Source organism: Polypterus senegalus, chromosome 7 (assembly GCF_016835505.1).
Source record: "Polypterus senegalus isolate Bchr_013 chromosome 7, ASM1683550v1, whole genome shotgun sequence".
NCBI lineage: Eukaryota > Metazoa > Chordata > Cladistia > Polypteriformes > Polypteridae > Polypterus > Polypterus senegalus.
In genome coordinates, this window is record NC_053160.1 from 164,056,562 (window position 1) to 164,068,675 (window position 12,114).

Consider the following 12,114-nt stretch of genomic DNA (forward strand, 5'->3'; position numbering starts at 1 on the left):
GAGCAGAGAGAGAGAGTGACCAAATTAACATCGGGAAGAGAGAGCCAGTCGTGGTGTCACAATCACTCGTAACCCTTTAACAGCTGTGCTTGGTGGAGTCTCAATAGGCTTAAAGTGGAGAAGGACAAACAGACTGTAATTGTCTTTACCTCACTACCAGCACGTAGATTATCTTGCTGGAAGAATCCCAACCCACCACCTTGAAGTCATTGGGTACCTGATGTCATATATTATCTGAAATTGGAAACAATCAAATTCTCACTCAGAGGATCTGTTCAAAACATTTCTTTAAAATATGGCAGGATCAAATCAGTAACATGTTAGAATAATCTTCTACATCAGGGAAAAGGATGCTCTTCCTTCCTTGTTGCTTCAAAGATTTGCTTTGTTGGTTTGCTCAGTTCTCTTTGATTGTAGGGATTGTTATTTGCTTTTAATTACAACTAATAAAAAAAATTATTAAAAAATAAAAAATAAAGTAATGTCAAGAGCAAGAGAATGACACAAAGAGGGTGAAAAGCTACAGAGTTAATTATTTTACCTTAATGTTTATAATTAATTAGGAAAGCTATGTCGAATTTGTTGTTCATAATCACATTTGAGAACTGTCTACAGTATGTGGTAGAGATCCATGGCAACTGATGCAGGATACAGCATATAAGATTCTCTATTGTTATGCAACAGAATGTGAGAAGCTTTTCAAGTTGGCAGGCGACTGGGTGAATACTTTTTAATGCCACTTTTCATAATGCTTGAGTGACTGCCTGGCTAGGCACATTAGCCCCTTGTTTAGAATTGAAAAACATCCAGCCATAAAAGAGTGTTATTGATATTAATTGTATAAAAAAAAATGAGTTCAAAGTATAGGCTTTTACTTTATTTAAAACAAAATCCTTTTTGAAAGCATCTTCTTTAATAATAAAAAAAAATGCCATTAAAAGTGCGAGGAGGAACTTATCAGGTACCAGCTGGATTTGTGCTTGCAGATGTGGGTTAAGGATCATTAATCACAGAAGCGCTGAGACACGTACCCCATGTGCTCTAATATTATCAAAACAATCTTTTTCATATGCTTATACTTTATTATAAATTAATCTTTATGCATCGTTTTTTTTTTTTTTTCTGTTCTGGCCAGCAAACTGAACATGAAAATCACAAAGCTGAAACGATGCCAGTAAAATGTCTCTTTTTGATTTTTCAAAATAAAACCAAAAAGAGATTATCAACAATTTAAAAAACAAGAACTCTTAAATGAATATAATCATGAGACATGGAATATTGGTATCCAGTACCGTTCACATCATGGAAATATTTCCAAAAAATAAAGATACAATCATTAGAATTTTTCACATACTTTAAAAATACTGCAGATGAAGAAAGTTCTGTGTACATTTTTTAGCGGCTTTGTATAAATTATAAAACTTCAATTCTATATTACAGAGTTTCTTCCCCTTTGGAAGCTTAAAGCACTTTTGTGGTACTTTCAACAGTTTACTGTTATTATTATTATTGTAATCACCATTTATGAATATAATCACACTGGTATTGGCATCGTCCAAAAAACTCCATAAGCACTAAACTGGAATGCCTACACAGAACCAGATCACAGCACACATTCACTGGAAGTGGCAGCTGCTTTGTGGAGGAGCTGCTCCTGAGAACTGTTCAGATGCTCTGCTTATTGCAAAAAATACAAAGCAGAAACAAAATGAAGTCACATCTGCAGAGATTTCGCATTACAGCGAGATTAGATGATACATGAAGATCAGTCACTTCTGACACGTCCTTTGGAAGACACTGTAGAATAGCTAAGGGACACAGAAACCTGGCAGTTACACACGTACAGTACTCTCTCTCCCTCTGACACACACACACACACACACACACACACACACACACACACAAGCACACACAAGCACACACAATTGCATTCAAAACTGAGGTAAGCTCCCCTTGAAGGCAAAGGAATGGTGGACTGGAATGTCAAGATGAAGTTCTGTTGTACCCTACGCCTAAGTGTTTCTCAAGCCACATTTCGGCCAGTTGCATCGTAGATGCATAAGTACTTGATTTTGACCCTAAACACATCTTGTATTGCTTGGGGTCTAAATTTGGGTCACAGTGAACAGAATGATAAATGTGCACAATGCCAACATCTTGACTTCGAAAAACCTTCAACCCTGAATTAATCACTTTTGTGAAGAGGTCTACATCTTCCAGACCCCAGCCTTGAATTGAAGTGTCAAAGCCGCCAACTTTTGTGAGATCACTTTTGTACATGCACGAAATTCCAAATCCATAGTCCCTCCAAAAGCCACTCCTCTTAGTAAATACAAAGTCACTGTCGTCTGGAGGACCACCCCTGTAAACTATTTTTGGATCATACTGGCTGAAGATGATTGGGTAATACACCTGTTCTCCTTGAATGGTGTTGTCTCTGCATCTCTGTAGAAAGTCAGCCTTAAATATGAGATCAACATCGCAAAATAGTAAAAGGGTGTTGTTTTCCAACTGTGAAGAACCCATTTCGAGTGCCATGCCTCGAGAGAAATCTCCCGTCATTGGAACAACAGACATTTCCGCTTTGGGATATCTATTCTGAAAGTCCTTCATCAGTGCCATGTGTTTGTCTCCATCAGGGTCAGAGTTGCCGTTGACCAAAATTATGGCTAAGTGTACATTCTGATTTGGAATAAGGCAAGTCTTTTCAAAATTCTCCATAAAACGCACAAAAATGTCATATCGTCCTGTCAGAGGAACAAGTATATGGATTTTCTTTTCACCTCTTTCCCTCATCTCTTTGGTTGACTCAGTAAACTGAAAGGGTGAGAAGATTTTCAAAGAACTGGAAAGGAATGAAAAGGATTGGGAATCTGAATTGATGGCTTCCACAAGCTCCTTAACGTCAGTGTCACCTTGTTCAAGGAAAAATGGCCTGCTGAATGACTGCTGAAGGTATGCATGGCGCCGTACTGGAACAGTGACTTTTCTACCTTTATGTTTTTTGTAAAGAAGCAACAGGTCCAAAATGTACTCTGCACCATGCAAAGGGTCAACTCTTCTGTAGCCATACTGGATTTCTTTAAATTCTATTACACGCCCTCGTGACTTGGAGTTTTCATTGATCATCTCCATGACTTGAAGCACTACGTCATCCAGTGCTGTCCTCAGTACACTGTTGATCCCCTGTCGAGGTATCTGGCTTTCAGCCATAGAGTACAGATGCCTGCCAGTTAGAAACTCCCATTCTATGACCTCCGTCCTCTCCATCGGCTGAAACCTTGTGTAAGAAGGCATTTGCCCAAGCTGTTGATCTGCTTTCTGCACTTCTGTATTGCTTAATTTACTCATAGCAGCGCTCTCTCGGTGAAGCTCAATAGTACGATAGCGCAGCTCTGAAATCTTCCGACTCAGCATATAGATGTGTAAGCGATACTGGTAGTCAGGCCTCTTGTTCGGATGAAGAGTAATGGCGTTGTGTATTTTACTGCTGTGCAGTTCCTGAATGTACCCTTTCTTATTCTGCTCATAGTTCTCATAAAACAGCTGCTGCATCTGTGAAGAAAAAAAAAAATACAACAAATGAATACAATAAATAAACTATTTACAAAAACAAATACAGACAAGCAGCTTGTGACTTGTTAATACACTTCACTTGAGGCCTGTGAAAAGAACTATGACCCAGTTATCTGTCATTTTACTTTCCCACATATTTTGTTCATTACAGTAAAATGCAGTCCATACGTGCATACAAACATTCACAAATCTGTTAGTCTACTTCAGGGTGCAGGGGGTGAAGCCTTTTTGAGGAGTATTGGGTGCAAGGCAGGAGGCAGCCCTGAGCAGGATGATATTTCATCTCAGGGTTCACTCACACATGGGCCAGTTTGGAATCACAAATTAACCTAACCTGCAGATCTTTTAGGATGTAGGAGAAACATCGACAGAGACACAGGACGAGCTCTCCAAAGACAATATTCAGTGGCAGGGTTCAACTCCAGGATGCTGCATTCGTGAAGAAGCAACATTAACCACTGATGTACCCAAAATGCAGTGCAGCCTTTCAGAAATCCAAACCTCATTTCGACAAACTACAAAATCACAAATGTTCCTGTAAATTTTAAGATACATGAGATAACATTTAAATAAATAAACCCAGTGCATTTCAAGATGCAGTGTGGTATCTCACATTGACCTCATGTGCATTTTAAGTTTTCTGAAACTGATTCGGAAATATTCCAAAATCACTTTCTTTAAATGTCCTAGTTTTCAGTTGGAGTTGTTTGTTTGTTTTAAAGCATCTTTGTATATATTTGACATATCTGTAAAGAAGATGCAGCTTATTTTCAAGTATCGGAAAATTGATACAGTAGAAACATTTTTTGAAATATCAGGAAAGTCATTTGAGATTTTGTATTTTATCTTGAGAAAACTTGCTCTTTCCGCGATATCTTGAAATGCATAAGACTTGAGGTTCAGGAAATGAATTTGAAATATACAGTATATACAGTGGTGTGAAAAACTATTTGCCCCCTTCCTGATTTCTTATTCTTTTGCATGTTTGTCACACAAAATGTTTCTGATCATCAAACACATTTAACCATTAGTCAAATATAACACAAGTAAACAGAAAATGCAGTTTTTAAATGATGGTTTTTATTACTTAGGGAGAAAAAAATCCAAACCTACATGGCCCTGTGTGGAAAAGTAATTGCCCCCTTGTTAAAAATAACCTAACTGTGGTGTATCACACCTGAGTTCAATTTCCTGATTACTGCCACACCTGTTTCAATCAAGAAATCACTTAAATAGGAGCTGCCTGACACAGAGAAGTAGACCAAAAGCACCTCAAAAGCTAGACATCATGCCAAGATCCAAAGAAATTCAGGAACAAATGAGAACAGAAGTAATTGAGATCTATCAGTCTGGTAAAGGTTATAAAGCCATTTCTAAAGCTTTGGGACTCCAGCGAACCTGACAGTGAGAGCCATTATCCACAAATGGCAAAAACATGGAACAGTGGTGAATCTTCCCAGGAGTGGCCGGCCGACCAAAACTACCCCAAGAGCGCAGAGGCGACTCATCCGAGAGGTCACAAAGACCCCAGGACAACGTCTAAAGAACTGCAGGCCTCACTTGCCTCAATTAAGGTCAGTGTTCACGACTCCACCATAAGAAAGAGACTGGGAAAAAACGGCCTGCATGGCAGATTTCCAAGACGCAAACCACTGTTAAGCAAAAGAACATTAGGGCTCGTCTCAATTTTGCTAAGAAACATCTCAATGATTGCCAAGACTTTTGGAAAAATGCCTTGTGGACTGATGAGACAAAAGTTGAACTTTTTGGAAGGCAAATGTCCCGTTACATCTGGCGTAAAAGGAACACAGCATTTCAGAAAAAGAACATCATACCAACAGTAAATATGGTGGTGGTAGTGTGATGGTCTGGGGTTGTTTTGCTGCTTCAGGACCTGGAAGGCTTGCTGTGATAGATGGAACCATGAATTCTACTGTCTACCAAAAAATCCTGAAGGAGAATGTCCGGCCATCTGTTCGTCAACTCAAGCTGAAGCGATCTTGGGTGCTGCAACAGGACAATGACCCAAAACACACCAGCAAATCCACCTCTGAATGGCTGAAGAAAAACAAAATGAAGACATTGGAGTGGCCTAGTCAAAGTCCTGACCTGAATCCAATTGAGATGCTATGGCATGACCTTAAAAAGGCGGTTCATGCTAGAAAACCCTTAAATAAAGCTGAATTACAACAATTCTGCAAAGATGAGTGGGCCAAAATTCCTCCAGAGCGCTGTAAAAGACTCATTGCAAGTTATCGCAAACACTTGATTGCAGTTATTGCTGCTAAGGGTGGCCCGACCAGTTATTAGGTTCAGGGGGCAATTACTTTTTCACACAGGGCCATGTAGGTTTGGATTTTTTTCTCCCTAAATAATTAAAACCATCATTTAAAACTGCATTTTGTGTTTACTTGTGTTATATTTGACTAATGGTTAAATGTGTTTGATGATCAGAAACATTTTGTGTGACAAACATGCAAAAAAATAAGAAATCAGGAAGGGGGCAAATAGTTTTTCACACCACTGTAGTATCTCAAACCCGAGTCAAAGTAGATATATCTGAAATGTATCCTAAGATATCTTGACCAGTTATGTAGTGTGACAGATAGGGGGCGTTGTCGTCCCCTTGAACTCTCAGACCAGACGCCAGACACCAGATAAAAGTCCAAATGTTGACTTTATTATAATAACAAATGTGCACAAGCACCTCCACCTCCACTATACTCAATAAACAATACACTAATCACAATCACAATCAATAATCAAATTCTCCACTACCAGACGTGTTGTCACCCTTCCTCCCAACTCAGCTCAACCCGCTGGGGTTTCCCATCGTCCTTTTAAAGTCCTTGACCCGGAAGTGCTTCTGATCCCCCAGTCCACGTGATTACCCAGCACTTCCGGGTCAAGTGAAAACTCCTCTTTTTCTTCAGCCCGGAAGTACTTTATTTCTTCCGTCCTCGTGACTGGGAAGTACTTCTAGGCTATACAGAGAATACAAATCCTTGAGCCTCCCTGCAGCGTCCTCTGGTGGCCCCCATGGTATCCAGCAGGGCTATGAAGGAAAACTCCAAGGTCCATGATGCTCTGCTGGAATTCGGGGCATCTCCACGTTGCAGGGAGGGCTCCACCTGGCAGCTTGGGGGTACTGGCCAGGATAAGCTGCCGGCCATAGTCCACAGTAGATACTTTGAAATAATAACCAGACAATTTTGAGATATCTTAAATGCATTTTATAATATCTTAAAATGAAAGTCTTACTGTAAACAATACATTTCACAAAAGGACTTTTAAGAGATCTTGAAATGTATTTGAGATGCCTCCAAATGAATGGCAGGTTATTTCATGATATGTTGAAATGCATTGTAGGCATCGTACATCGCATTAGGATGTGTTCTTAAGACATCTTGAAATGCATTTAACATACATGGATAAGTGAGGCTGTCCGCAGATAGTGCTGTCCGCTATTCCATTGTGCCACCCAAAAACCATCTTTTAAGATTAACGAAAATATCAGATATTCTTTATATAATACATTTTAAGATTCATTTAAAGAATCTCTAAATGTCAACTTTGGCTTGCTGTTGACATAACAACAAAAGAAGCTAATTAATCCAAAAACTTTCAGATATGTGTTGTTCCACCAATCGAGTTTGATTGCTCGTCAGTGTTAATTTTCATGCTGTGTTTGATTATTAGTCTCTGTGATGCCTGATTTCCTTGATCAAATTTGAAGACTGTGTAAAAAATTATTCCCATACAGGTGCAAATAAAACATGATCATGTACCTTATGAACAGTTAAAGAATAACCACATAAAGCAAAGGAACAAATGATATTTTGGCACAGCAAAAACAGGTAGAAAAACTGATGACAGTCAAAGCCTCAAATTATTGCAAGTTCACTTCCTTGTACACTAAATTTAAACAGACAGTACCCTGACAGATGTTGTCAGTCAGCCTGACCTGCATGTCTTTGAGATGTGATTGAAATCCATAGAACCTGAGGAAAACCCACGTGAGTGTATGAAGAATATGGACATGTCATGCAGACAATGACCTGGCTGAAAGTTGAACCAGTGAGTCCTAAGCTATAAGGCATCAGCACTAATCATATCACCACAGAGGCCTGCCCTGTCTCGAAAGCTAGCATATTGTAATTTTTTTAGTTAGCCAATAAAAGGACTTGTTTTTCTTAACTTCTCATTGCATCCATAATGGCTAACACGGTACAACACCCTACTACTGCTCCACTCCAGAAACAGATAATTCACATGACTACCGTTTCCTGTCTCAGTTCATATCTATCAGCCATCTTAATGGCAAACATATTGTCAGTAATTGTAAAGTATTACACATAGGAAGTAGAAATGTTAGGTTTGAATGCAATTGGAGGTCTGAAAATCGAAAGTTCATCTTATGAGAAGGATTTACGAGTCGCAGTGGACTCTACACTATCAACTGCCAGACAGTGTTCAGAAGCCATTAAGGCAAACAGAATGTCAGGCAATATAACGGAGTAAAAGTCCAAGGAGGTGATGCTCAGCCTTTATAACACACTGGTGAGGCCTTGTCTGGAGTACTGTTTGCAGTTTTGGTCTTCAGGTTACAAAAAGGACATAGCAGTGCTAGAAAGGTCCAGAGAAGAGCAACTAGGCTGATTCTAGGGCTGCTGGGGATGAGCTATGAGTGAAGATTAATAGAGCTGAGGATTTCAGTTTAAGATAAAGAAGATTAAGAGGAGACATGATTGAAGTGTTTAAAATTATGAAGGGAATTAGTCCAGTGGATTGAGACACATTTAAATGAGTTCATCAAGAACACAGGGGCACAGCTGGAAAGATGTTTCACACTAACATTAGGACGTTTTTCTTTACACAAAGAGCCACAGACACTTGAATAAGCTACCAAGTAGTGTGGTAGACAGTAGGACTTTAGGGACTTTCAAAATTCGAATTGTTATTTTAAGTGTATTAAGTGAATATAAAGCATCGCTGTGCTGAATGGCCTGGTTTATACATTATTTTCTTTTAGGTAGGTCACTGTCAGTTTCACAACTAGGCCCATTAGCATAAGGTCATGGGTATAAATGGAAATGAGTGGTTACTCAGTGCCCTTGAAAGTTAGTTTGCTAGTTGTTAAAGTGCAAATTCACAAATTCTGCTGAAATGTCACTAAATATCATCAATATAATTAAAAATAATGCATCCATTAGTAACAGAAAAGAGGAAAGAAGAAGAAAAAAAGGTTTTATGATTTTTTTAGTATTAATGATTAATTACTATCTATCACTATATGATAGTGTAGATATGAAAGGCACTATATGATAGATAGATAGATATGAAAGGCACTATATGATAGATAGATAGATAGATAGATATATAGATAGATAGATAGATAGATAGATAGATAGATAGATAGATAGATAGAATTAGGAGAACAAAGTAAAATGCGAAGTGCTGTCCTGGAGCTGCTTTGAATTTGAAATGCTTGTCTGGAAATACAGTTGTCTGTAAAATTATAATGTAATTTGAATCTCTAGAAGGCATTAACAGCATTCAGTTATAAATATTACTTGTCAAATTATAGAACACATTAGCCAGCTACTGATTTATGCAATTTACAGAAATGCTACTTACATAGTATGTGTTTCTCGAGGTTAGCTTCTAATTGTAAAATACTAATGCTGTTGTATATCTATAATAACAATAATATTATATAATATTATGGTGCCATTTAGCAAGCTCAGTCAGAGGGATGTTGGTGAGCTGAAGGAAAAGAATACCAAGATTTTTCAACAATTAGCGTCCCCAAGCATGGCGTGGCTAGGTGACTGATTCCCTATTATTACTGACAGTTCCTTTCTGATAATGTGATTAGTATGTTGAATCTGTAGCTATTTTAATGAGTCTTCCCGGGGCAGCTTGGAAATATTTTGGTTCAGGGGCACAGGCGATGACGAAGCCGTTCATGAGCTCCACTGACAGAACCCTGCATTATTACACACATTTGAGTCAAATATGTGATTTGTGTATACTTCCTACATTTATAATACTTAATAAGAAAAAGAAATTTGAGAGAACTCAACAAACAGCCAATCTGTGCTTCTACTTCTTCTTTCGGCTGCTCCCGTTAGGTGTTGCCACAGCGGATCATCTCCTTCATTAATTTTTCTGTCCTCTGTATCTTGCTCTGTTACACCCATCACCTGCAAGTCCTCTCTCACCACATCCATAAACCTTCTCTTAGGCCTTCCTCTTCCCTGACAGCTCTATCCTTAGCATCTTTCTCCCAGCATCTCTTCTCTGCACATGTCCAAACCAACACAATCTCGCCTCTCTGACTTTGTCTCCCAACCGTCCAACCTGAGCTGACCCTCTAATGACTTAATTTCTAATCCTAGCCATCCTCATCACACCCAATGCAAATCTTAACATCTTTAACTCTGCCACCTCCAGCTCTGTCTCCTACTTTCTGGTCAGTCTGCCACCGTCTCCAACCCATATAACATAGCTGGTCTCACTACCGTGCTGTAGACCTTCCCTTTCACTCTTGCTGATACCCATCTGTCACAAATCACTCCGGACACTCTTCTCCACCCACTCCACCCTGTCTGCACTCTCTTCTTCACCTCTCTTCCACAATCCCCATTGCTCTGTACTGTTGATCCAAAGTATTTAAACTCATCCACCTTCGCCAACTCTACTGCTTGCATCCTCACCATTCCTCTGACCTCCCTCTCATTTACACACATGTATTTTGTCTTGTTCCTACTGACCTTCATACCTGTCCTCTCTAGAGCATATCTCCACCTCTCCAGGGTCTCCTGAACCTGCTCCCTACTCTCACTACAGATCACAATGTCATCAGCAAACATCATAGCCCACAGGGACTCCTGTCTAATCTTGTCTGTCAACCTGTCCATCGCCATTGCAAATAAGAAAGGGCTCCGAGCCGATCCCTGATGTAATCCCACCTCCACTTTGAATGCATCTGTCACTCCTACCGCAGACCTCACCACTGTCACACTTCCCTCGTACATATCCTGTACAACTCTAAGATACTTCTCTGCCACTCCCGACTTCTTCATACAATCTGTGCTAAATAAAAAAAACTATTGGTCTCATCCAATAGGCATAGCAGAAGATAGCCTATATCTGATATGCAGGATGGATTCATGCACAGCACCTGTTAAAATGAGAGCATTTCCAAATCAGCAAATAGATCAAAATAATAAGAATTAAAAATTTTAAATAATGTTCTTAATTGTGCAGAAATCACAGACAGCTATCTGTTCTTCCACAACTTCTGTTATGTTTTAAATTCTTTATTCTTTAATGATTCATGTGGTTAACATTTTTGTATTACAGTATTGCTATTGCTAGTTACATGTATTTATTTTTTATTATTCAACTGTTAAGTGATACCTTTTTGTGTTCTCTTTGTTATATTACATTTTGGTGTCATTAAAATACTTGTTTAATTAGCCACATTAAGCTGCACTGTATTAATTTTAGTAGTGCCTGACATCCAAATCATCTCATGCAGGTGGACATATAGTAAACCCTCGTTTATCGCGGTTAATCCGTTCCAAACTATACCGCGAGAAATTAATTTCCGCGAAGTAGGAATATTTATTTATAAATCGAATATTTTTTCGCAGTTAAAGCATAGAAAACCTGTTTATGACCTTCTAAATACGTTTTTTAACATTATTAGAGCCCTCTAGATATGAAATAACACCCTTTAGTCAAAAGTTTAAACTGTGCTGCATGACAAGACAGAGATGACAGTTCCGTCTCACAATTTAAAGAATGCAAACATATCTTCCTCTTTAAAGGAGTGCGCGTCAGGAGCAGAGAATGTCAGACAGAGAGAGAGAGAGACAGAGAGAGACAAAAGCAAACAATCAAAAATCAATAGGGCTGTTCGGGCTTTTAAGTATGCAAAGCACCGCCGGACAAAGCAGCTGCAAGGAAGGGAGCAATGTAAAGGTAGTCTTTGAGGATTTTTTTAGAGGAGCGTCCATATCCTCTAGGCCAGTGTGCGAACAGCCCCTCTGCTCACACCCCCTCTGTCAGGAGCAGAGAATGTCAGAGAGAGTGAGAGAGACAGAGAAAAGCAAACAATCAAAAATCAATACGGGCTGCTAGAGCTTTGAAGTGTGCGAAGCACCGAGCGGGAAGCATATCGTATATCATTGAGGAGTTTTATTTAATACGTAATACATGATCTGATTGGGTAGCTTCTCAGCCATCCACCAATAGCGTCCCTTGTATGAAATCAACTGGGCAAACCAACTGAGGAAGCATGTACCATAAATTAAAAGACCCATTGTGCACAGAACCAATGAAAAATCTGTGATATATATTTAGATATGCTTACATTTAAAATCCGCGATAGAGTGAAGCCGCGAAAGTCGAAGCGCGATATAGCGAGGGATCACTGTATATTTAAACAATAGTGACATTGCTGCATCCACCAAGCGTCAACTGCTCAAACTGGAGATGTTTAAGGTATCTCAGTACTAATTACACTAA

At 39.1% G+C, this 12,114-nt stretch overlaps 1 protein-coding gene across 1 annotated transcript in view; it reads right to left on the reverse strand.

The window, feature by feature from the left end:
• Positions 1-1,107: 1,107 nt before the first annotated feature.
• LOC120532960 (chondroitin sulfate synthase 3-like) overlaps positions 1,108-12,114 on the reverse strand; it is a 307,567-nt gene continuing 296,560 nt past the window's right edge. Inside the window, exon 3 of the mRNA XM_039759482.1 lies at positions 1,108-3,555. Coding sequence (XP_039615416.1) covers positions 1,984-3,555 — 1,572 coding nt within the window. The 3' untranslated portion in view covers positions 1,108-1,983. The remainder of the gene's footprint in view (positions 3,556-12,114) is intronic.